At 44.5% G+C, this 22,877-nt stretch overlaps 1 protein-coding gene across 5 annotated transcripts in view; it reads left to right on the top strand.

The window, feature by feature from the left end:
• LOC122545466 (arylamine N-acetyltransferase, pineal gland isozyme NAT-10-like) overlaps positions 1-22,877 on the top strand; it is a 90,177-nt gene that overhangs the window by 56,280 nt on the left and 11,020 nt on the right. For 2 of the 5 annotated variants that reach the window (XM_087999224.1, XM_087999222.1), the window contains one exon: positions 18,967-19,019. In XM_087999224.1, the coding sequence (XP_087855350.1) occupies positions 18,995-19,019 (25 nt within the window). In that variant the 5' untranslated portion in view covers positions 18,967-18,994. Of the gene's footprint in view, positions 1-14,498; positions 14,818-15,817; positions 15,839-15,943; positions 16,009-18,966; positions 19,020-22,877 lie in introns of those variants that run through there. The other 3 variants (XM_087999223.1, XM_087999221.1, XM_087999220.1) reach the window with 3 other exon arrangements.

The raw sequence follows: 22,877 nt of genomic DNA on the forward strand, positions 1-22,877 counted from the left end.
GCAACTTACCGCCCTGAGTGTGGTTTTGCGGCGAATCTTATACTCCAAAGTCTTTGCGCCTTTTTTACGAAGGCCTTGGTAGTATCTTTCAATGGATTGATCAGGTTCGATTACCCTGATCGATCAGACCCAACAAAATGTTGGCAAGTTAAGGTGTTTGTTAGATGTCTATTACTGGAAGTGCTGGTGCACGTAGCCTCTTCCAGATAAGGGTGCAAGGCACCTCCATGTCAGGTGCACACCTTGATGTTTCCAAGTTTCCCAGGGACGACATTCCATTGTCCCATTCAAACCCAAATTTGGGTGTGTATTGTAGGGTCTGCAGCTACCTGGTTTGTTTGCAAATTACCTGTTGGTAGCTGCAGCCGTGTCTGTTGATTAGCACAGTCACTTTGGTCAAGGCTGGTTCCCATTTCTCAGCATGCTTTAATTATCATCCCTCTTTTGTAAGTCCATGATATGCTCATTATTTTCCATCATAAATTCATTATCTTGAGTGGCTCATCTGGCCACAGGAGGTCAGGTCAAGAGGGTGGTGGGGAGATATGGAAAGTTGTGAAGTCAGTGTTGGGATGGTGCCGGTGTAGCTGTGGAGGAGGGACTGTTCCACGTATCCAATGAAGAAGCAGGCATAGCTGGCTCCCACACACAAGTCTATAGCTACCTCTCTTGTCTGAAGGAAATGGGAGGATTTGAAGGAGCTGTTGTTGAGAGTGAGGACCAGTTCCGCCAATCAAATGAGAGTGTCAGTGGAGGGGGACTGGTTGGGTCAGCTGGAGAGGAAGAAATGGAGGGCTGTTAGGCCTTCCTCATGGTGGATGGAGGTATAATGGGACTGGATGTCCATGGTGAAGATGAGGTGTTGGGGCCGGAGAATCAAAACTCATGGAGGACTTGGAGGACATGGGTGGCATCTTGGATGTATGTGGGGAGTTCATGGACCAAGGGGGACGGAATGGAATCGAGATATGAGGAGATGAGTTCTGGGGGGCAGGAGCAGGCAGAGACAATCTGTCGATCGGGACAGTCAGGTTTGTGGATTTGGGGTAAGAGGTAAAACTGGGCTGCACAGGGTTGGGAAACTGTGAGGTTGGAGACTGTGGATGGGAGATCCTCTAAAGTGATGAGGTTGTGAATGGTTTGGGAGATGATGGCTTGGTATTGAGAGATGGTGTCATGGTTGAGAGTGCAGTAGGAGGAGACATTGGTGAGTTGGTGTTTGGCTTCAGTGAGGTCAAGGCCAGTGTGCCAAATGACCACTGTACACCCCCTGTCAGCTGGTTTGGTGCTGAGGTTGGGGTTGGAGCGGAGGGAGTGGAGGGCTGCAAGTTGCGAGGGTGGGAGGTTGGAGGAGGTGAGAGGGGTAGACAGGTTGAGGCAGTCAATGTCACAATGGCAGCTGGAGATAAAGAGGTTGAAGGAGGATAAGAGGTGAACACGGTGTGTCCAAGAGGATGGAGTAGATTGGAGGCAGGAGAATGGATCTGGATCTTTGGAGGATGGGTGGGAGTCGCAATCAAAAAGTAAGGATGAGGCGGAGGTGGCGGTAGAAAAGTTAAATATTGCAGTGCATACAGAATTCACTCACACGGGGGCATAGTGGGATAAAGGTAAGGCCTTTGCTGAGGACTGACTGTTCATCCTCAGTGAGGGGGAGGCCTTGGAGGGATACTGAATACCCAGTAGGGCTTGGGGCTGGGACCTGGTGTGGAGCTGGAGTTGTGGAGGTGGAGACTGTCTCTGGAGAGGAGTCGGTCATGCGATCGTTGGTGACATTGTAAGTGATCTCATCGGAGGAAGTGATGGTGGTGGTCGTGGGAGTGGAAGTGGTGCATTCTGTAGCAACTGCGGGGACAGAAGTGACATTCTCGGTGGTGTACGTGGCAGTGGTGTTTTCACCGGCGGTGTATACGGAGGTGGCATCATCGGTGATATTCCAGTAAGCGACGTCAGCGGTGGCAGTCATAGGAGTGGAAGTGGTGTGTTTCTCAGCAACCGTGGGGGGCAGAAATGATGTGGCTGGCAGTGTTTGTGGAAGTGGTATATTCGGCAGCATTTGTGGAGGCGGTGGTTTCGGTGGTGTTAGCAGAGGGAGCATGGTTGGCGGTGGCCATGGAGGCAAAATGGATGGGGCTATCCCGGGAACTGACATCAGCGCGGTGGTCGCAGAGACAGAAGTAGCGTGTTCGGTGGCAACTGCGGGGGTGGAAGTGTCGACACAGCAGGTGGTGTTTGTGGAAGCGGTGGTTCCGGTGGTGTTCACAGAGGCCGCATGGTTGGCGGTGGCCGCGGTGTTCTCAGCAGCGGTTTCCGCGGTAATTATGTCATTGTTTGCGGCAGTGGTGGCGATTGTAGTGACCGCATGGATAATGGCATCCAATCGGTTCCAGAGAGGGCCGGGGAAGGGGTTGGAGTGTTGAAGATTCCCAGGTTTGATTACACATCTTCCCACTCCCCTTCCTATAAAGATGTGGTCCCTTACTCCCAATTCTCTGCCTCCACCACATGTGCTCCCAGGAGAAGCAATTCCACTCCAGGATATCCCAGATTTCCTCCTATTGCAATTTCCTTTCCCACATGATCAATATTGCCCTCCATCGCATTTTCTCCACTTACTGCACCTCCGCCCTTGAACCCCACCCCCACCGAACTGCAACAAGGATAGAATCTCCCAGTCCTTACATTCCACCCCATGAATCTTCCAGCATTTTCTCCACCTACAAGTGAGACCCCATCAACAAGCATATGTTTCCCTCCTCTCCCTTGACTGCATTCCACAGTGACCATTCCCTCCACGACTCCCTCGTTGGGTCCACACTCCCCACCAACCCACCCTCTACACCTGGTACAATCCCTTGCTGCCGCACGAGGTGCAAAGCCTGTGCCCACACTTCCCCTCTCATCTCCGTGAGATCATTTCAAATCTGGCACAGATATTCCTGCACACCATCCCACCTCATTGCTCTTGGTCTACTCTACACTGGGGAGACTGAGCACCAACTCACGGAGCGGTTCAGGGAACATCTCTGGTGTGCATGCACCAAACAATCCTATCGCCCCCAGCCAACCACTTCAACTCCACCCTCGTACTCCTCAAAGGACATGCAAATCCTGGCACCCCCTCCACCACCAAATCAAAGCCACTCACCAACTGGAAGAAGAATGCTTCATCTTCTGCCCCTGAACCCTACAATCACATGGCATCAACATTGACTTCACGAGTGTCTGTATCACCCCACCCCTACATCATCCCAGATCCAACTCTCCAACTCAGCACCACCCTCTTGACCTGACCTACCTGTCCATCTTCCTTCCCACCTGTCCACTCCACCCTCCTCATCAATCTATTATAATCACCACCCACTTGCATCCACCTATCGCCATCCCACCTACCTTTCCCCCCAGCCCCACCCCCTCCTCATTATTTATCTCTCAGCCCCCTTCTCCCTCCACATTCCTGATGAAGGGCTTATGCCCAAAACGTCAACTCTCCTGCTTCTCGAATGCTGTGCTTTTCTCAGCACCACAGTTTTCAACTTTTAAATTGATATTGTCTTAAAAGAAAGTCTTTTTAATCCTTTTCTAAGACCACCTTCAATAAAACAATGTGACGACATGGACAAACTATTTCTCATTCCAAATTCTGACTTCAAACGAGATGGCTCCCAAAACGTTTTATGTTTTGAGAAGCATTTCTTGCGAACCCACTTTTTTCCATAACATCATCTTTTATACAGCAGGTGAAAAATTGTTTTTAATCTTATCGATGTTCTTGTTCTGATTTCAGTTGAATGTAACTGTCAAGTGAGCTCTCTGTGAAGATAATCCCATTTTCACAGAATGCTTCTTTGACTTCTATGGGGGAAAAAGACTTGTTTAACTCTGCCTAATGGTCCTACTCTTTTGTCCACACTATCTGACTCCTGGGTGATAGTTTCACTGTATTCTAACAGACGAAAGGCTTAACAGACAATCAATTTTTCAATGTTTAATTTCAGTTATATCACACTGCAAATTTTTGCTATAAATTCTGTGTTAAGATCGAGCCCTCCACTATCACCTGGTGAAGGAGCGTCGCTCCGAAAGCTAGGGTGCTTCCAATTAAACCTGTTGAACTATAACCTGGTGTTGTGTGATTTGGGACTATAACCTGGTGGTGAGATTTTTAACCTTGTTCACCCCAGTCCAAAAACACCAAATCAGGTTGTAGTTCAACAGATTTACTTGAAAGCTAGTGCTTCCAAATAAGCCTGTTGGACAGCAACACGGTGTTGTGTGATTTTTAACTTTGCATTGGTATAAAACAGTTGGGAAAACATTCTTACTGACATCCCAAGCTCATCTTTTCTTGTCTTGCAAGATAACAGTCCCAGCTGCTGTCTGTCCACAGATCTCTGTCTGGCACGCTTGATATTTGCTAAACCTAGGGACAGGTTCATTTCATGATCAGTTTCAATGTCAATATCCAGTTAGTCCAGTCACAAGACTAGGTCAACCTGCAGCCTTTTCCTCAAATTACACATAATGGGTACATTGCTTACCTGTTAGAAATAATATTTACCCTGCAGTTCTTTTTACCAGTTTCCATGGATTTTTAAATCCATATCTAACTGTAAAGGACATAAATAGGTACCATAGGCTAACTTATTGCAGACTGTACCTAACTCAGTTGTTACTTTCATAACCTTTTTTAAAACCCTTGAAGGAAACACGCATAATTGCCATCACACATTTCCACAATTTCCTGTGGAGGTCCTGCTGCCAATGATGCTAATTGTTCCATTACACTATATTTAGCAATTTCATTTCAGAATATCCCAGTGACATGTTAATTTCAATGAAAGAATGCTGCTTCTCCCAGCCTCTCAAACGTAAAGCCAATTAAACCCTGACTCCTGTGATCCCATCATCCTTCCCAATTATCCATTTTAGGAGTTTGAGATCATGGTTACATTTGTAGTAATTTTCTGATAGCTTATTGAGTTTATTAGGGAGCAGTATCATAGAACCCCTACAGTATGGAAAGAGGCCATTCAGCCCATCGAGTTCACACAGACCCTCCCAAAAGCAAGCCAACTGCTCCCCCCTCCCCCCAACACCATCACCACCACCACCATCCCTGAAACCCGGCATTTCAATGGCTAATCCACCTAGTTTACACATCCCTGGTACTATGGGAAATTTAGCATGGCCAATCTACCCTAACATATACATCTTTAGGTTGTGGGAGGACATCCATGCAGACATGGGGAGAATGTGCAAACTCCACACAGTAGTTGAGTGGAGTCGAACCTGGGACCCTGGTGCTGTGAGGTAGCAGTGTTAACCACTGAGCCACTGTGCCACCTAGTAGCTTAGCTATGATACATTAGATAAAGAAGGTATACGGTGGAAAGAGGCCTTTTGGCCCATCGGGTCAACACAGACCCTCCCAAGAACCTCTTATCTGTTCTCAAGAGGTTTTGGAGCCATGAGGTCACGCTGCAGCTGTACAAAACTCTGGTGCAGATGCACTTGGAGTATTGCGTAAGGTTCTGGTCGCCGCATTGTAGGAAGGATATGGAAACTTTGGAGATTTACTAGGATGTTGCCTAGGATGGAGGGAAGGTCTTATGAGGAAAGTCTGAGCGACTTGAAGCTGTTTTCATGAGAGAGAAGGTTGAGAGGTGTGGGCGGCACGGTGGCCCAGTGGTTAGCACTGCTGCCTCACAGCGCCTGTAGACCCGGGTTCATTTCCCGACTCAGGCGACTGACTGTGTGGAGTTTGCACATTCTCCCCGTGTCTGCGTGGGTTTCCTCCGGGTGCTCCGGTTTCCTCCCACAGTCCAAAGATGTGCAGGTCAGGTGAATTGGCCATGCTAAATTGCCCGTAGTGTTAGGTTAAAGGGGTAGATGTAGGGGTATGGGTGGGTTGCGCTTCGGCGGGTCGGTATGGACTTGTTGGGCCGAAGGGCCTGTTTCCACACTGTAAGTAATCTAATCTAATCTAATCTAATCTAATCTAGAGGTGACTTAATTGAGACATATAAGATAATCAGAGGGTTAGATAGGGTGGACATGGAGAGCCATTTTCCTCGAATGGTGATGGCTAGCACGAGGGGACATAGCTTTAAATTGAGGGGTGATAGATGTAGGACAGATGTCAGAAGTAATTTCTTTACGCAGAGATTAGTAGGGGCATGGAACGCACTGCTTGCAACAGTATTAGACTCGCCAACTTTCAGGGCACTTAAATGGTCATTGGATAAACATATGCATGATAATGGAATAGTGTAGGACAGATAGGTTTCACAGGTCAGTGCAACATAGAGGGTGAAAGACCTGTACTGCGCTATGTTCAATGTTCTCGCTACACACCGGTGACAATTGGGGATGGTTGACTGATACCAGAGGTCAGACAAGTTGTCAATATGGAACGTTTCGGTCTTATTAAAGTGGTTGGGAGAGCATCCTGCTCTCTATTGTGGGGGTGTTTGGGAACATTTCTCTCAGTCTTTCTCATCTACTTGTGATCTGTCTGCCACCTTCCTAGTGAAGACTGCTCAATGAAGATTGCTGTCTGGCGAAACTTACCTCTGTGCTGAAACTTGTCTATTCTTGGCCTCTGTGTGGATCCTCTGGTGCAGATTTGACCCAGCCCAAGGCAGTTACTCTAGCGTGGAATCTTGGCTTCTTAATTCCAAAGCGACTTCTTTGACCCCAGTGCGTAATGGTGGTATCTATGTCCACACTCTGACACGTCTTGCAGCGTCTACCGTGACAGGGTTGTATGGAGTTGTCCTGAAAGCCGAGCAGCTTGCTACGAACATCGATCTGTTTGAGGTTTGGCGGTTGTTTCAAGGCAAATAGCGGAGTTGTGGGGAAGATCTTGGTGAGGTGCTCATCCTCATTGATAATGTGTTGCAGGTCACGAAGAATATGGCGTAAGTTTTCAGCTCCTGGGAAATACTGAACAATGAAGGGTACCCTGTCGGTTGCAGCACGTGTCTGTGTCCTGAGGAGGTCATTACGGTTCCTTGCTGTGGCACGTCGGAACTGGCGGTCGATGAGTTGGGCATCATATCTCGTTCTTGTGAGGGCATCCCTGAGTACTTCCAGGTGTCCGTCACATGCACACACATATTTTGTGGGGTGAATTTGTACTTGCAGGGTTACAGTGTACTTTGCTCAAAAACTGCATGGATTTATGTAAAACTCTGTTATCTCACTTTTTAGATTAGAATCAATTTAAACATCATGGCATAGACAGAGAACACAAGGGGCCAACACCTTCAACATATTGTCTAGCTATCACCATTGTTAACAGCTAACCTGAGAATGCAACTTTTTATATATAAAAAAGGTTTTGTGATTTACACATGAAAGAAGTGAAACTATCACTGTATTCTAACAGATGAAAGGCTTAACAGACAATCAATTTTTCAGTTACATCACACTGTAAATGTTTGCTATAAATTCTGTGTTAGGATTGAGCCCTCCACTACTACCTGATGAAGGAGTGTCGCTCCGAAAGCAAGTGTGCTTCCAATTGAACCTGTTGGACTATAACCTGGTGTTGTGTGATTTTTAACTTTGTACACCCCAGTCCAACACCGGCATCTCCGAATCCTGATAATAGAATTTATCTGGTCCAGATGAATTTTTGATGTTATTTCAATGGGCATCGTGACCTCCGTTTTTTATAAATCCTCCTTTTGTCTTGTTTCAGGGAGGTGATGCCCGAGTAGTTTTATCATTGGAATGTTAATCCAGAAACCAGGGTAATGTTCTGGGATCCTGGGTTCAAATCCTGCACAGCAGGTGGTGGAATTTGATTTCAATAAAAATCTGGAATTAACAGGTAATTGTGACCATGTCAGTTGTTGGGGAAAAAAACCCATCTGGTTCACTAATGTCCTTTAGGGAAGGAAATTGTCATCCTAACTTGGTCTGGCCTATATGTGACTCCAGACCCCAATGTGGTCGACTCTGAATTGCCCTCTGGACAAGTAGAGATGGGCAACAAATGCTGGCCTAGCTGGCAAAACCCTCATCCTATGAATGAAAAAATAAAAATATTAGACTTTTGCAAAGTTAATTCATGCTGCAATAGCTGTTAAATAAAATCGCATGCTATATCGTAAACAGTAGGAAAATTCAGTTTTTAAGGGATCCCAACATGCAAACTTTACGACCCGTAGCCATATTTAAGATAGAGATGAGGAGGAATTTCTTCTGTTAGAGGTTAGTGAATTCAGTGGAATGTTTTGCAGCAGAGGTCTATTGAGGTTGGGTCATTAATTGTATTTCGGGCTGTGATATACAGATTTCGAGTCAGTGAGGGAATAACGCTTATGGGGAATAAGGCAGAAAAGCTGAGTTACCATCAGCTCTGATCTCACTGAAAAGAGAAGGAGACTATTTGGTCCAGATGGTCTACTAATAATTTTGTCTAATGGTCTTGTACCCTGTGATGAAACGCATTTAAAATGGCCTAAAAATTTCACTTTCACCAGTTTGACCTGCCCCTGTTCTCAGTCCCCACAGACTCACCTTAGAATAATTTCCAGAGTTGAAAGGTATGATGCTGGTAAAGCACAGTGGGTCAGGGAGCATCCGAGGAGCGGGAGAGTCAACGTTTCAGGCATGAACCCTTTATCCTAGTGCTGCCTGACCTGCTGTGCGTTTCCTGTGCCACACTCTTCCACTCTGATTCTGCAGCATCTGCAGTCAGAGTGTTAGAGATGCATAGTTAGGATATCTGGTTGGCATGGATGGCTTAGACCAAAGGGTCTGTTTCTGTGCTGTCACTTTCTCTGCGAATAGTATCCAGACAGGTTACCATTTGGAATTTAACAATCGCGATTGTGCTTGGTAATAACATCCAGGTCTCAGAATATGAGTTACTCTCCCAAGTGAATTGCTCTTCCAAATGAGTCCCCAGGGTGATGGTCCATCTGTATGAGTTATGTGAATTCTCAAAGGCCATTAAGCTTTCCTTCCTGAAGAACAGTGGGGGAGTTTGGAAATTGTCATATCAATCTTTCCCTCATCATTGTGTCTTGAAAACAGGAGAGTCTGATTTGTAAATCACCATCAAAATCAGTCACATTGATATTGGGATGATCACTGACGGAATGACTTTCCAGTTTTAAAACACAGCTACAGACCACTGGAACACTGTCTCAGTTCTTTTTATTTCCTGCCAAACAGCAGTAGTGCCTATTTCTCCTCAGCACTCATGTCGTGTGCGTGTAGGTGTAGGAGACAGTGAAGAAACATTGAGTGCAGAAAACTTTATTCATATTCCACGACCAGGAAGAAAAACCATCAGAGAGGCCAGGGACAAGCAGTGCCCCATTCCTGATTGGCAAAGTCTGCATGAATGAAAGTGTGAAGGTGAGGATAGAGGTTAAATCAAAATGGACCTGTCTCAATTCTATGATGGTAAAACCCGATTAGGTTACAGATTGAACAATGAACTGAAAGATGCAGGAATGAGCACCAAGAGAAAGCTGATTTATTGACACATTGTAAGTATTAAAATGAATTTCCTGATTTTCAGCATGTCAGTAATCAGATGGCGATTTAATTTTTCTTGTTTCTTAAGAAGTGGTAATGTGTTTTCCTATTCCTTCCCTGAAATGACTGCAATGGCATTGTTGTAAAGTTAAACTCGAAGCAGGATTTATTTCACAACTCTGAACTATCGGGTGGGTAGGGTGTGAAACAAGCATACATACAAGCAGATACTGAATTATTCAACTACCAGCAACTTGAGTACCAAATAATTGATTGATAACAGTTCATTAATGTTGTTGCTTTAAAAGTGCATTTCAAGAAGTCCATAGCTGGAGTCAGCAGCCTGGAATTCCCTCTTGCCATCTCCTGACCTACATTTCATCTGCAATATCGTTACCTATTTGCACAATTTACATATTATTTCACTGTCAATGAGACACAGAGGGAGACAATGATACCAGCTTCTCTGACATTCCCCTAGCGATTGTCCATTGCAGCTCATTCCATTCAGATCCCTTGATTGGAGGTTGAAACGATAGGAGATTGGGACTGATTGGATTTGCTGAATTTTAGCATAAGGGAGGAGTTACTTTAATTGATCACTTGCAAGATACCTAGCAATCGTCATGTCAACTTGCATTTCAGTTCCCAGTGTGGCCAATTGAGGAGGCTTGGCATCAGGGCCGAGGACCCTTGGTGAGTCCTCACTCTTGAAACACTGTACTTGGTAAAACAATGCTATTTCCTTTTGGTCTGATGCCTTTGTTGTGAGGTGTTTCAAGAAGCTGGTCTTTCAAAGTTATTTTACATTTATAGGTTACATGGTAAATTACAATAAAAGCAGGAAATATTATAAGTACTCACCATTGATGTGTATACCTGGTGATATGTGATACCTAGTGAGTATTCCCAACATCATGGTTTTAGTTTCTGCAACATTTTGCTTTTGTAATGGCAATTTCTTTTTAAAAGAAAACAACTAATTTCAAATGAAATTTAAAAAACTGATAGTACAAACCAATTTTAATAGATGTTTCTGGGCTTTAGTGAGTGAACATTTTGGTGATGGTGACCACAATTCTGTGACTTTCACCTTGGTTATGGAGAGAGATAGGTGCATGCAACAGGGTAGGTTTTACAATTCGGGGAAGGGTAAATATGTTGCTGTAAGACAGGATCTGAGGAGCATAAGTTGGGAGCACAGGCTGTCATAGATAGATGTCATGGAAATGTGGAACTTTTTCAAGGAACAGATACGACGTGTCCTTGATATGTATGTACCTGTCAGGCAGGAAAGAGATGGTCGTGTGAGGGAACCTTGGTTGACAAGGGAGGTTGAAAGTCTTGTTACAGGATAGCCAGAAGGGAGCTGAAGAAAGGGATTAGGGGAGCTAAGAGAGGGCATGAAAAATCTTTGGCGGATAGGATCAAGGATAACCCCAAGGCATTTTAGGCGTATGTGAGAAACATGAGAATGAAGAGAACGAGGGTAGGTCCGATCAAGGACAGTAGTGGGAGACTGTGTATTGAGTCGGAAGAGATAGGAGAAGTCTTGAATGAGTACTTTTCTTCAGTATTTACAAACGAGAGGGATCGTATTGTTGAAGAGGAGAGTGTGAAACGGATTGGTAAGCTAGAAGAGATACTTGTTAGGAAGAAAGATGTGTTGGGCATTTTGAACAACTTGAGGATAGACAAGTCCCCCGGGCCTGACGGGATATATCCTAGGATTATGAGGGAAGCAAGAGAGGAAATTGCAGAGCCATTGGCAATGATCTTTTCGTCTTCACTGTCAACGGGGGTGGTACCAGGGGACTGGAGAGTGGCGAATGTTGTGCCCCTGTTCAAAAAAGGGAATACGGATAACCTCGGGAATTACAGGCCAGTTAGTCTTACTTTGGTGGTATGCAAAGTAATGGAGGGGTACTGAGGGATAGGATTTATGAGTATCTGGAAAGACACTGCTTGATTAGGGACAGCCAGCACGGATTTGTGAAGGGTAGGTCTTGCCTTACAAGTCTTATTGAATTCTTTGAGGAGGTGACCAAGCATGTGGATGAGGGTAGAGCAGTGGATGTAGTGTACATGGATTTTAGTAAGGCATTTGATAAGGTTCCTCATGGTAGGCTTATGCGGAAAGTCAGGAGGCATGGGATAGAGGGAAATTTGGCCAGTTGGATAGAAAACTGGCTAACCGGTCGAAGTCAGAGAGTGGTGGTAGATGGTAAATATTCAGCCTGGAGCCCAGTTACAAGTGGAGTTCCGCAGGGATCAGTTCTGGGTCCTCTGCTGTTTGTAATTTTTATTAATGACTTGGAAGAGGGAGTCGAAGGGTGGGTCAGTAAATTTGCAGATGATACGAAGATTGGTGGAGTTGTGGATAGTGAGGAGGGCTGTTGTCTGCTGCAAAGCGATTTACTTATGATGCAAAGCTGGGCTGAGGAGTGGCAGATGGAGTTCAACCCTGTCAAGTGTGAGGTTGTCCATTTTGGAAGGACAAATAAGAATGTGGAATACAGGGTTAACGGTAGGGTTCTTAGTATGGTGGAGGAGCAGAGGGATCTTGGGGTCTATGTTCATAGATCTTTAAAAGTTGCCACTCAGGTGGATAGAGCATGTAAGAAGGCCTATGGTGTATTAGCGTTCATTACCAGATGGATTGAATTCAAGAGTCGTGAAGTGATGTTGCAGCTGTACAGCACCTTGGTTAGGCCACATTTGGAGTACTGTGTGCAGTTCTGGTCGCCTCACTTTAGGAAAGATGTGGAAGCTTTGGAGAGGGTACAAAGAAGATTTACCAGGATGTTGCCTGGAATAGAGAATAGGTCTTACGAGAGTGCTAGGCCTTTTCTCATTGGAACGGCGAAGGATGAGGGGTGACTTGATAGAGGTTTATAAGATGATCAGAGGAATAGATAGAGTAGACAGTCAGAAACTTTTTCCCCGGGTACAAGGGGACATAAATTTAAGGTGAAGGGTGGAAGGTATAGGGAGGATGTCAGGGGTAGGTTCTTTACCCAGAGAGTGGTGGGGGCATGGAATGCGCTGCCTGTGGGATTGGCAGAGTCAGAATCTTTGGTGACCTTTAAGCGTCAATTGGATAGGTACATGGATGGGTGCTTAAGCTAGGACAAATGTTCGACACAACATCGTGGGCTGAATGGCCTGTTCTGTGCTGTATTGTTCTATGTTCTATGTTCTATGTTCTCTTTATACCAGTTATGTTGTAAATTGTCTCTTAAATACTTTGTCCTTTCAATGCAGCAATCATTGGTGTTGGTGTTGGTTTGAAATCAAAGTTTAGATATTTTTTTCAGATTAACCAGCTCAGACATGTTATTATACACCTCTGGAGTAGATGGGATTTGAATCCAGGCCTGCTGGCTCAGATGACTGCTATCCCCGCACCACAAGTATCCTTAAAAACTGTATTTTATCTCCGGGTCCAGGATTCCAATCTAGTGCATGTTAATGAAGGGAGAGTGGCCTTGACACCTCTTAAAGATATTCAATGATAGAAACATAGAAACATAGAAAAAGTACAGCGCAGTACAGGCCCTTTGGCCCTCGATGTTGCGCCGATCCAAGCCCACCTAACCTATACTAGCCCACTATCCTCCATATGCCTATCCAATGCCCGTTTAAATGCCCATAAAGAGGGAGAGTCCACCACTGTTACTGGCAGGGCATTCCACGAACTCACGACTTGCTGAGTAAAGAATCTACCCCTAACATCTGTCCTATACCTACCACCCCTTAATTTAAAGCTATGCCGCCTCGTAATAGCTGACTCCATACATGGAAAAAAGGTTCTCATGGTCAACCCTATCTAAACCCCTAATCATCTTGTATACCTCGATCAAGTCACCCCTAAACCTTCTTTTCTCCAATAAAAACAGCCCCAAGTGCCTCAGCCTTTCCTCATACGATCTTCCTACCATACCAGGCAACATCCTGGTAAACCTCCTCTGCACCCGTTCCAGTGCGTCCACATCCTTCCTAAAGTATGGCGACCAAAACTGCACACAATACTCCAGATGCGGCCGAACCAGAGTCTTATACAACTGCAACATGGCCTCAGGACTCCGGAACTCAATTCCTCTACCAATAAAAGCCACACTGTAAATTTTTGCTATAAATTCTGTGTTACGATCGAGCCCTCCACTATCACCTGATGAAGGAGCGTTGCTCCGAAAGATAGTGTGCTTCCAATTAAACCTGTTGGACTATAACCTGGTGTTGTGTGATTTTTAACTTTGTACACCCCAGTCCAACACCGGCATCTCCAAGTCATGACTACTGAAAGGAGACTTGGAAGAAACGTGGAAGGCTGTGATTGAGCAGTCAGATGGGAATAAACGAACGTGAGAGGAAAAGGAATCGGTGGTTTCAATTGTAGATTTAATTGAGAAAACATGGGAAGAAACTCCAGGGAATCATCAACACATTCATGGGAATGGTTGCCTCAAATGACCTCCTCTTGTGTTGTGGACCCGGTATATAGTCAGACATGGAGAAAGTGAGGACTGCAGATGCTGGAAATCAGAGCTGAAAAATGTGTTGCTGGCAGCATCCAAGGAGCAGGAGAATCGACGTTTCGGGCATAAGCCCTTCTTCAGGAATGAGAAGGATGTGCCAAGCAGGCTAAGATAAAAGGTAGCCTGGAGGAAGAGCGCCTCATCTTCCCCCTAGGAACCCTCCAACCACAAGGGATGAATGCAGATTTCTCCAGCTTTCTCATTACCCCATCCCCCACCTTTTCTCAGTCCCAACCCTCGGACTCAGCACCGCCTTCTTGACCTGCAATATTCTTCCACCCCCACCCCCTCTAGGCCTATCACCCTCACCTTAACCTCCTTCCACCTATCGCATTCCCAACGCCCCTCCCCCAAGTCCCTCCTCCCTACCTTTTATCTTAGCCTGCTGGGCACACCTTCCTCATTCCTGAAGAAGGGCTCATGCCCGAAACGTCGATTCTCCTGCTCCTTGGATGCTGCCTGACCTGCTGCGCTTTTCCAGCAACACATTTTTCAGATTTAGTCCGACATGTCATGTCTGGATCTTTGTGTAATTGCCTCGAGCCCCTTTAATTTGTTTCGTAATTTTGCCCGTGGACAGTTCGTCTCGTTTCTCTCCCTGTTTCCGATTCCTGAGTCAGTTTAGTCATTTGTTTGTGCAACTTATAGAGAGTATGATTCCAGTTTGTGAGATATTCCTTCCGTGACAGTCGAATCAGGCAGAGCACACTCTGTTCAGATCGTTGGCTGGGTTGGAGCGAGGAGGAGATTGCTACACATTGGATTTGCTGACTTGGAGGTAAATATTTTCCAGTCCCATTTTATCAAAGTAAGTGATCCCGAATTCAGGTGTCGGGTTTTGGGCTGGTTTAGTGTGCTGCTGTGTCCCTGTTCGCTCTCAGTCGGTGTCTCGAAAATGTTTAAGCTCTGGTCTCCAGCATCTGCAGTCCTCACTTTCTCCCTGTCTCAAAAATTCTGTTTGTGTCACTCGATGACACCGCGTATTGTATAGGACTTTATGTGAGATCAGCTTTAATATGTCGGTAAATCATCTGATGTCATCAAGTTGTCGGGCAGGTTTTGCTCCAACATTTTTTGTGCTTAGCAAACTTCCTTTTTAAATCGCAAAGCGAGTTAGTTGAAGGCCATTTAGCGAAACAGCACAGATCGATTAATTCAGGGAAGATCACATTGTTCTGGAGTTTGAAGGGTTCCTGTGTGCAATAAACTGGAGGTGCCTCTTATGAGAGTTCGATCAGATTCACATCATTAATGAAAATTAAACCAGAAGGTTCTGTTGACTATTAAAAGAAGTGGTGGAAAGATTGAATATTTTCGTGCGATGGGCTTTGCGGTGACTGTGAGCCTGCATCTTCTGCTTGTTTCTCACTTGGCCGAGAGTGTTCGACTTTAAGAGTCGTTAAATGTCTGGCTCATTTCTCATTCAGATTTCACAAACACATGAAAACAGAATTCGGGTGCAGTATTTTAGCACTGTTTAATGCTCTATCTCTGGGTCCGTCTATTAATGCTTCAAAAGCTCTGTTTTCTATCTGGATAAGTTAAAGATCACACAATACCAGAGTCCAACACCTGATGAAGGAGCAACGCCCCGAAATCAACCACTTCCAACAAACCTGTTGGACAATAACTATAACCTGGTGTTGTGTAAATTCTAACTTGTCCAGCCCAGTGTCCAACAGCGACACCTCATTCTATCTGAATGAAAGTGAATTTCTGAATTGCAGATCTCACTGACGCTTTTACAGCGGCAACTGAAGATCTCCCGGTGGTCTGTCCCAGAGACCAGGGGTGTGGCGGTAAGAGCAACCCCATTTCTGAGGACATCTCACTTTTTTATATTCAACGCGATTTGATAGCAAGGACTCAGTTTGAGAATATGGAATGAATCATTGAGATGAGATTTCTTCACTGATTTGTGAATCTTTGGAACCACAGTCTTAGAGAGCTATGGCTGTTCGACTATCAAGTAAATTCAGAGATTGCTCGCTTTTTGGGATTTGAGGGACATAGGGAGAGTGGAATTGGGGTGGTAGATTTTGAGTTATGATTTTGTTGAGTGGCAGAGCAGGATCAAAGAGCAGATCGTCAGACAGATGTACAGCAAGGAAACTAACTTCGGTCCAACTCGTCCATATCGACCAGATATCCGACCCTAATCGAGTGCAATTTGTCAGCATTTGGCCCACATCCCCTTTAACCCTTCCTATTCATATTTAAAAGGCATCTGGATGTGTACGTTGTAATTGTATTAGCCTCCACCACTTCCTCCAGCAACTCATTCCATACGCGCACCACCCACTTTTTGTTTTAAAAAGTTACCCCTTAGGGCCCTTTTAAAATTTTCCCCTCTCACCCTAAAGCTATGTCCTCTAGTTCTGGACTTCCCCCACCCCAGGGAAAAGACCTTGTCTCTTTATCCTGTCTATGCTATTCATGATTTTATAAACCTCTATAAGGTCACCCCTCTGATGTTCCAGGGAAAACAGCCCCAGCGTATTCAACCTCTCCCTGTAGCTCAAATCCTCCAACCCTGGCAACATATTTGTAAATCTTTTCTGAACCCTTTCAAGTTTCAAAACATTCTTCCAATAGGAGGGAGACCAGAACTGCAGACATTATTCCAAAAGTGGCCTAACCAATGTCCTGGACAGCCGCAACATGATCTCCCAACTCCCATATGAGAAAGTGAGGGCTACAGATGCCACAGATCAGAATAGAGTGTGGTGCTGGAAAAGCACAGCAAATCTGGCAACATCCGAGGAGCAGGAAAATCCTCATTTCAGGCAAAGTCCTTCATCAGGAACGGGCCAGGGTACTGAGAGATAAATGGGAGAGGGGGGGGGGTTGAGGCAGGGGAAAGGTAGCTGGGAATCTGATAGGCAGATGAAGGTGGGGATAGAAGGTGATATTTCAGCGAAGAGGGTGGAGTGGATAGGTAGGAAGGAAGATGGACAGGCCTTCTTCCTGCACCTGAGTGCAGCTTTTTAGCTACTGGTGCACAAGAACACCAAGGTCTCTGCATCTACCCCTTACCCACATTATACATCATCTGCTATGCATTTGTCTACTCAACTTATCCAAAGCACAGTAAAACTTGTGACATTTGCTTCCATTTGCCCATATCCCTTTCCTATCCATGTACCTCTCCAAATTTCTTTTAAATATTGAAACTGTACTCACTTCCACCACTTCCTCTGGCAGCTCATTCCATATATGCACCACACTCTGTGTGTAAAAGTTGCCCCTCATTCCCTTTTAAATCTTTCCTCTCTCACCTTAAACCTATGCCCTCTATGTTTGGACGCTCCTACCCTGAGAAACAAAACTTGGCTATTCACTTTATCATTGCTCTTCATGATTTGATAAACCCTCTATCAGGAAACCCCTAAGTCAAATGTGGTCTTACAATGTCTCATACAGAGTTTTGGGTGATCTTTCCACAAAGACTGATGGCATTTGACTGGAGAAACAGAACAGTGCAATGAAGTTTTCAATGTTATGAAGATTTTATTGGGAGATGTTGCTATATGTTCAAGTCAACAAATAACCCACTGTTGTATCTAATGATGCAGAAGTACAACTGTGTATTAGTGGAATGTTGTGTTGATTTTAAAACAAGTTTGTATTGTTTCTATTTAATTGTTAAATCCTTGAGCATTTGTGACCTGCCTGATGAGCACCTGACTCAAACATGGCCCTTCAGATGAAAAGCTTGGCGGCTGAAAGCTTCCTGGGGTGGAATAGCAAAGTGATGAATACAAATAACTCAAATACTTTCAAAATCACATCTAGCAAAGAGAATTGAAAGAAATGTGAAAGGCTGTGATTTGAGCAGTCAGATGGGAAAGAATCTGAGGGGAAAGGGAACAGGTGGTTTGAAGTGTAGACTTAATTGGGAAAACATGAGAGAAAACTGCAGTGGATCATCGACACATTTATGGGATGGTTGCACCAAGTCCTATATATCCAATATGTGTTCCTAAGACTATTCTATTAATTTGTGTAATTGCCCTGAGCCCCTCCTCCTCTAATCTGTGGCCTTTAATTTTGCCTGTTTGTCTCCTTTCTCTACCCCTCCATTGCACAAACTTAGTTACTTGTTTGTGCAATTTACAGAGCAGACTATCTGATTTTAGCTTGTGATATTCCTTCTGTGACTGTCTAATCACTCAAAGCATATTCTATCCAGATCATTGTTGGATTGGAGTGAGGAGAGATTGGTACTGACTTGTAGGGAAGTACTTTCCAGTCGCATTTTATCAAAGCAATTGAATACGGAATTCAGGTATCAAATTTTGCGATAGTTAAGCATGCTGCTCTGTCCCTGGTTCTGTCTCAGTCGGTGTTTCGAAATCTCTCTTTGTCACTGGATTACACTGTGTGTAGAACTTGTGTGACACTATCTTTAACATGTTGTTAAATCATCTAATGTGAAGTTCTCAGGCCTATATGATGTAACTATTTCTAAAGTGCTGATTTTTGCCACAATACTTTCATTGTTTGCTTCACTTAGAAAAAAATCATAAAACAAGCTAAAAGGCCATTCAGTGATGAAGCACTGGTGTGCTAGTATTGATTAATTGAGGGAAGGTACCATGTTGCTCTGCACTTTGAAGGGTTCCTGTGTTCAATAAACTGGAGCTGCCTCAATGTTTTTTGTGAGCGATTGGATTTAGGGTTACTATGAAAGTGTTTTCTGCTTGATCTGAGCCAACCAGGAGTGTTTGATTTTAAGAATTGCTAAATGTCTGACTCATTTCTCCACCAAATTTCATAAACAGAAATAAAACAGAATTCGGGTGCAGGATTTTGTTTAATGCTCCTTCCCTGGGTCGATCTGTTTGCAATTCAAAAGCTCTGTTTTCTAAATTGATGGAATTGAATTTCTGAAATCCAGAACTCACTGGTGCTTTTACATCAACAGGTGAAGAAGTAACTGAAGTGCCGGAAGTATGTCGGAGACACCAGTGTGTGGTGGTAAGACCAATCCTGGTTCTGATGCTGTTTCTCTTTGGTATCAAACTAGAATTGAGAGCATAGACTGTACATACCAAAGATACCATTTTCTAAGTTAAGATATACCAAAGAATGGGTGGTGTATTCACCCTTTTTTTTCTTTAACAATGTTTTCTTTATTAATATTGCTATTCTATGGTGTGTTTACTCTTTTTCTGTTTGTGTTCATGGTGCAGCTCTAGCAAGAAAAAGAGAAAATGGGTGGGCTGGCTAGATGCCTACTTATGGGCAGGGGTGAATCCCCCTATTCAGCACTGTTGGCGCTTTATCTGTTGGTTTGGTTTTTGTTTTTAATAGTTTTGTAGGTTTGTTACATGTGGTTTTAGTTTGTGTAGTTTTTATGCTCGATGGATCATGCGACACTAAGGCTCAGTGACTTGCGGTTCAAGTTTCTCCTTTCTGGAATGTTACTGCAGAAGGTTATGCTAATGACTTGATTAAATGGTGTACCTGGAATATTGAGGGAAGTCACCCACCAATTAAGAGGAAGAAGGTACATTTGAACCTTAGAAAGAGAAGCTGGATATTGTTTTGTTACAGGAGACACACTTGGATGATAGGGAGCTTTTGAAATTACAGCAGAATGGTTTTGATTGAGTTTATCTTTCATCAATTAATACCAGAAGTAATGGAGTGGCTATATTGGTAAGGAAGAATCTCTCATTTAAGTTACTAGAGTGTGTTAAAGACACACACGGGAGGTTTGTAATTCTTAAAGCTTTGATAAATGGGGAAGAATATGGTGTTTTAATGTTTATTGCCCCCAGCTCATTCCCTTATATTTTTGGTAGAAGCTTTTTCTAAACTGATAAACCCATACCCCTATATTTACCCTTTACCTAACACTATGGGCAATTTAGCATGGCCAATTCACCTGACCTGCAGCTCTTTGGACTGTGGGAGGAAACCGGAGCACCTGGAGGAAACCCACGCAGACACGGGGAGAATGTGCAAACTCCACACAGTCAGTCGCCTGAGGCGGGAACTGAACCCGGCTCTCTGGCGCTGTGAGGCAGCAGTGCTAACCACTGTGCTACCGTGCCGCCCACTAATAGTCCATCCATCCTTTGGGAAACTGCCAAAGCCTATGCCGGGGTTAGTTATTTCCTATTCCACCAGTAGAAAGGAGCAGAAGGTGGAGCAGCAAAGTCTCCTTGAAGCACGGTTGAAGGCAGCCGAGAAAGCCTACTTTGACAGTCTCTTGTTGGTCAAACTGCAGAGGATTATGGCACTGTGGTCTGCATTGAATTCCATGCTCTCACAGATGGCAAAGAAGAAGCTTGCTTTTGCAAAGCAAAAGTTATATGAGCATAGTGACAGGCCAGGCAAATACTTAGCATATCTTGCTAGGAAAAGGAGTGCCCCACAAGCCATTATGGCGATTAGGGAAGGGTATGGGAAACTGACATATGACTCTAAATTAATGTGGTATTTTAGAGATTTTACTCTGTTATCACCATCTGAGGGTTGTGAGGAGAGGTGGGCCAAAACGGAATCTTTATTTTAAGGATCTGAAGCTCCCGGGTGTGACCTCTGAACAAGAGTCCTTTCTCAATGCCCCTTATCAAAGCAAGAGGTGGAGGAAGCTGTGAGGCAGCTTCAGAGTGGAAAGGCGCCTGGTCCTGATGGACCTCCCAGCAAATTCTCTCAGGATTTTATAAATATATTGTCAGGCCCGATGCTCAATATGTTTAATGATTCATACAGTCGTGATTGTCTTCCGTCATCTCTGAGAGAGGCCAATATTTCCCTTATTCTTACAAAAGGAAAGGTCCCAGAGGACTGTGCTTCATACAGGCCCATTTCACTCTGAGAGGATTTTAAAATCCACGTTTAAGAGTCTTGTGAAGGCTGGAGACTGTGTTACCTTCTATTGTTAGAGGATCAGACGGGCTTCATAAAGGGCTGCAGATCCTCCAATAATGATAGGAAGCTGCTTAATGTAATTCAAGCATGTCAACAATAGTCAATACAGAGATTGGTGATTTCTCTAGATGTAGAGAAGGCATTTGACAGAGTTGAGTGGTTTGGTTTGGGTGAAATCTTTATAAAATGGTAAAAAGTTCTCTATAGTGGCCCTCTCACGGTGGGTGTCACCAATTGGGTACGAGCAAGCAATTTTGACATTTTCAGGGACAGCTGGCAGGGCTGTCCCCTTTTGCCATTGCTTTTTACATTGGTGATTGAACCATTGGCGGAGGCCTTTCATGGGGATCCCAGTATATTAGCTCCAGAAGTGGGGTCAAAGTTGCATAAGACTTCATTGTATGCAAATGAAGTCCTAATTTTTTTTTTGTCAAGTCCCAGCAGTTTCAGTGCCTCGCCTGATACATTGCATCTGTGCATTTGGCACCTTTTTAGGGGCATACCTACGTATAACTATGGGTGGTCTTACGAAGGAGCTAGCTCTTGAGGGCCAATATTGATTCCCATTTAAGTAGTCTCTGGGGAGATTTTGTGTATTTGGGCATATTCATTACTCCAGTTCTGGATAGGTTGTTCTAAGTCAATTTTATTCAATTTGACAAAATCAAACAATCCCTTCAAAGATGGGAGGCACTTCTGATCTTGTGGTTGGCTCAGATAGTGCTTATTAAGGTGAATATTCTCCTCCGTTTGCTATACCCTATACGGATGCTCCCCCTGACTTTCAATAAGCAAATATTCAGAAGACTGAATGGCTGGTTCAGCTCCTTTATTTGGCTTTGTAAGTGGGGCCTCATTACATGAGCTAAACTGCAACTGCCTCACAGGTTGTGGGGCGGGGTGGGGGGGGGCGGGGGGGGGGTGAGGGAGGGCGGGAGGGAGTGGGACTTCCAGACATTAAAAATTACCAACTAAGCTCACTTTTGTCCTAAGCGAGTGATTGGGCCTGTGGGGATCCTCTTTCAATATGGTTAGATGTCAAAGCCTCCCAGGCAAGGTGGCCCCTTACCAGTTTGCTGTTTTTGGACAAAATGAGGACAGTTAGGGAATATTGCCATAACCCAGGAGTCATCAATACTGTTAAAGCATGGAGGGCAATTTGACAGAGGGAAGGCAATATTGGCAAAACATCTTTTACACCTTTTAGTGAGTATGCTGGGTTTTCAACCAGGGATGATAGATTCAGGATTTAAACATTGGGCAGTGAGGGGTGTGTCTTGCATGGGGGATTTATTTGAGGGAGATGTACTGATGTCCTGCGAACAGTTAGTATGGAAATACAAGCTATCTAATAGGGACCTTTAGTTTTTTTCCAAGTTAGGGATTTTATTTTTTTTAAAAAACTACACTTTTGATCTCTACAAATCCGACTTGGGGGGGATGTGCTCAGTGCTAAGACTATACTTTGTCAGTACTTTATATCATCAATTGGGGGGTGCCCCCTCAGATGAGTTCGATCCCCTCTGCAGGGTGTAGGAGAGAGAGCTAGATGTGAAGTCTCCTCTGAGGCATTGGAAGATATTTGGGAAAATGCAAGAAAGATATCAATTTGCAATAGGACCCATGCTTTACAGTTGAAGATTCTCCACGGGGTCCACTTGGCTCCGGATTGTTTGTCAAAATTCAAACCAGGGCTATCTTCATATCCCAAATGCAAGGTCTGTATGGCACTCTTACCCATTGTCTCTGGTCTTGTGGTAGGCTTCAAACATATTGGATTGCTATGGCGGGTGCAATGGAGAGGATTTTGGGTGTAAGGGTGGAAAAGGACCCTATCTCGCTCCTTCTGGGTCTGCCCAGTGTGTTCTCTGTAGTCGTGCAGAAGAAACATCTTTTCAGTATCCTCACTTTCTGCGCAAAAAAAGAATATTTTGCTAGGTTGGCAGAAGATTG

The sequence above is a fragment of the Chiloscyllium plagiosum genome, unplaced genomic scaffold, assembly GCF_037043375.1.
Source record: "Chiloscyllium plagiosum isolate Xiang-an unplaced genomic scaffold, Cpla_swu_hap1 HiC_scaffold_22, whole genome shotgun sequence".
Lineage (NCBI taxonomy): Eukaryota > Metazoa > Chordata > Chondrichthyes > Orectolobiformes > Hemiscylliidae > Chiloscyllium > Chiloscyllium plagiosum.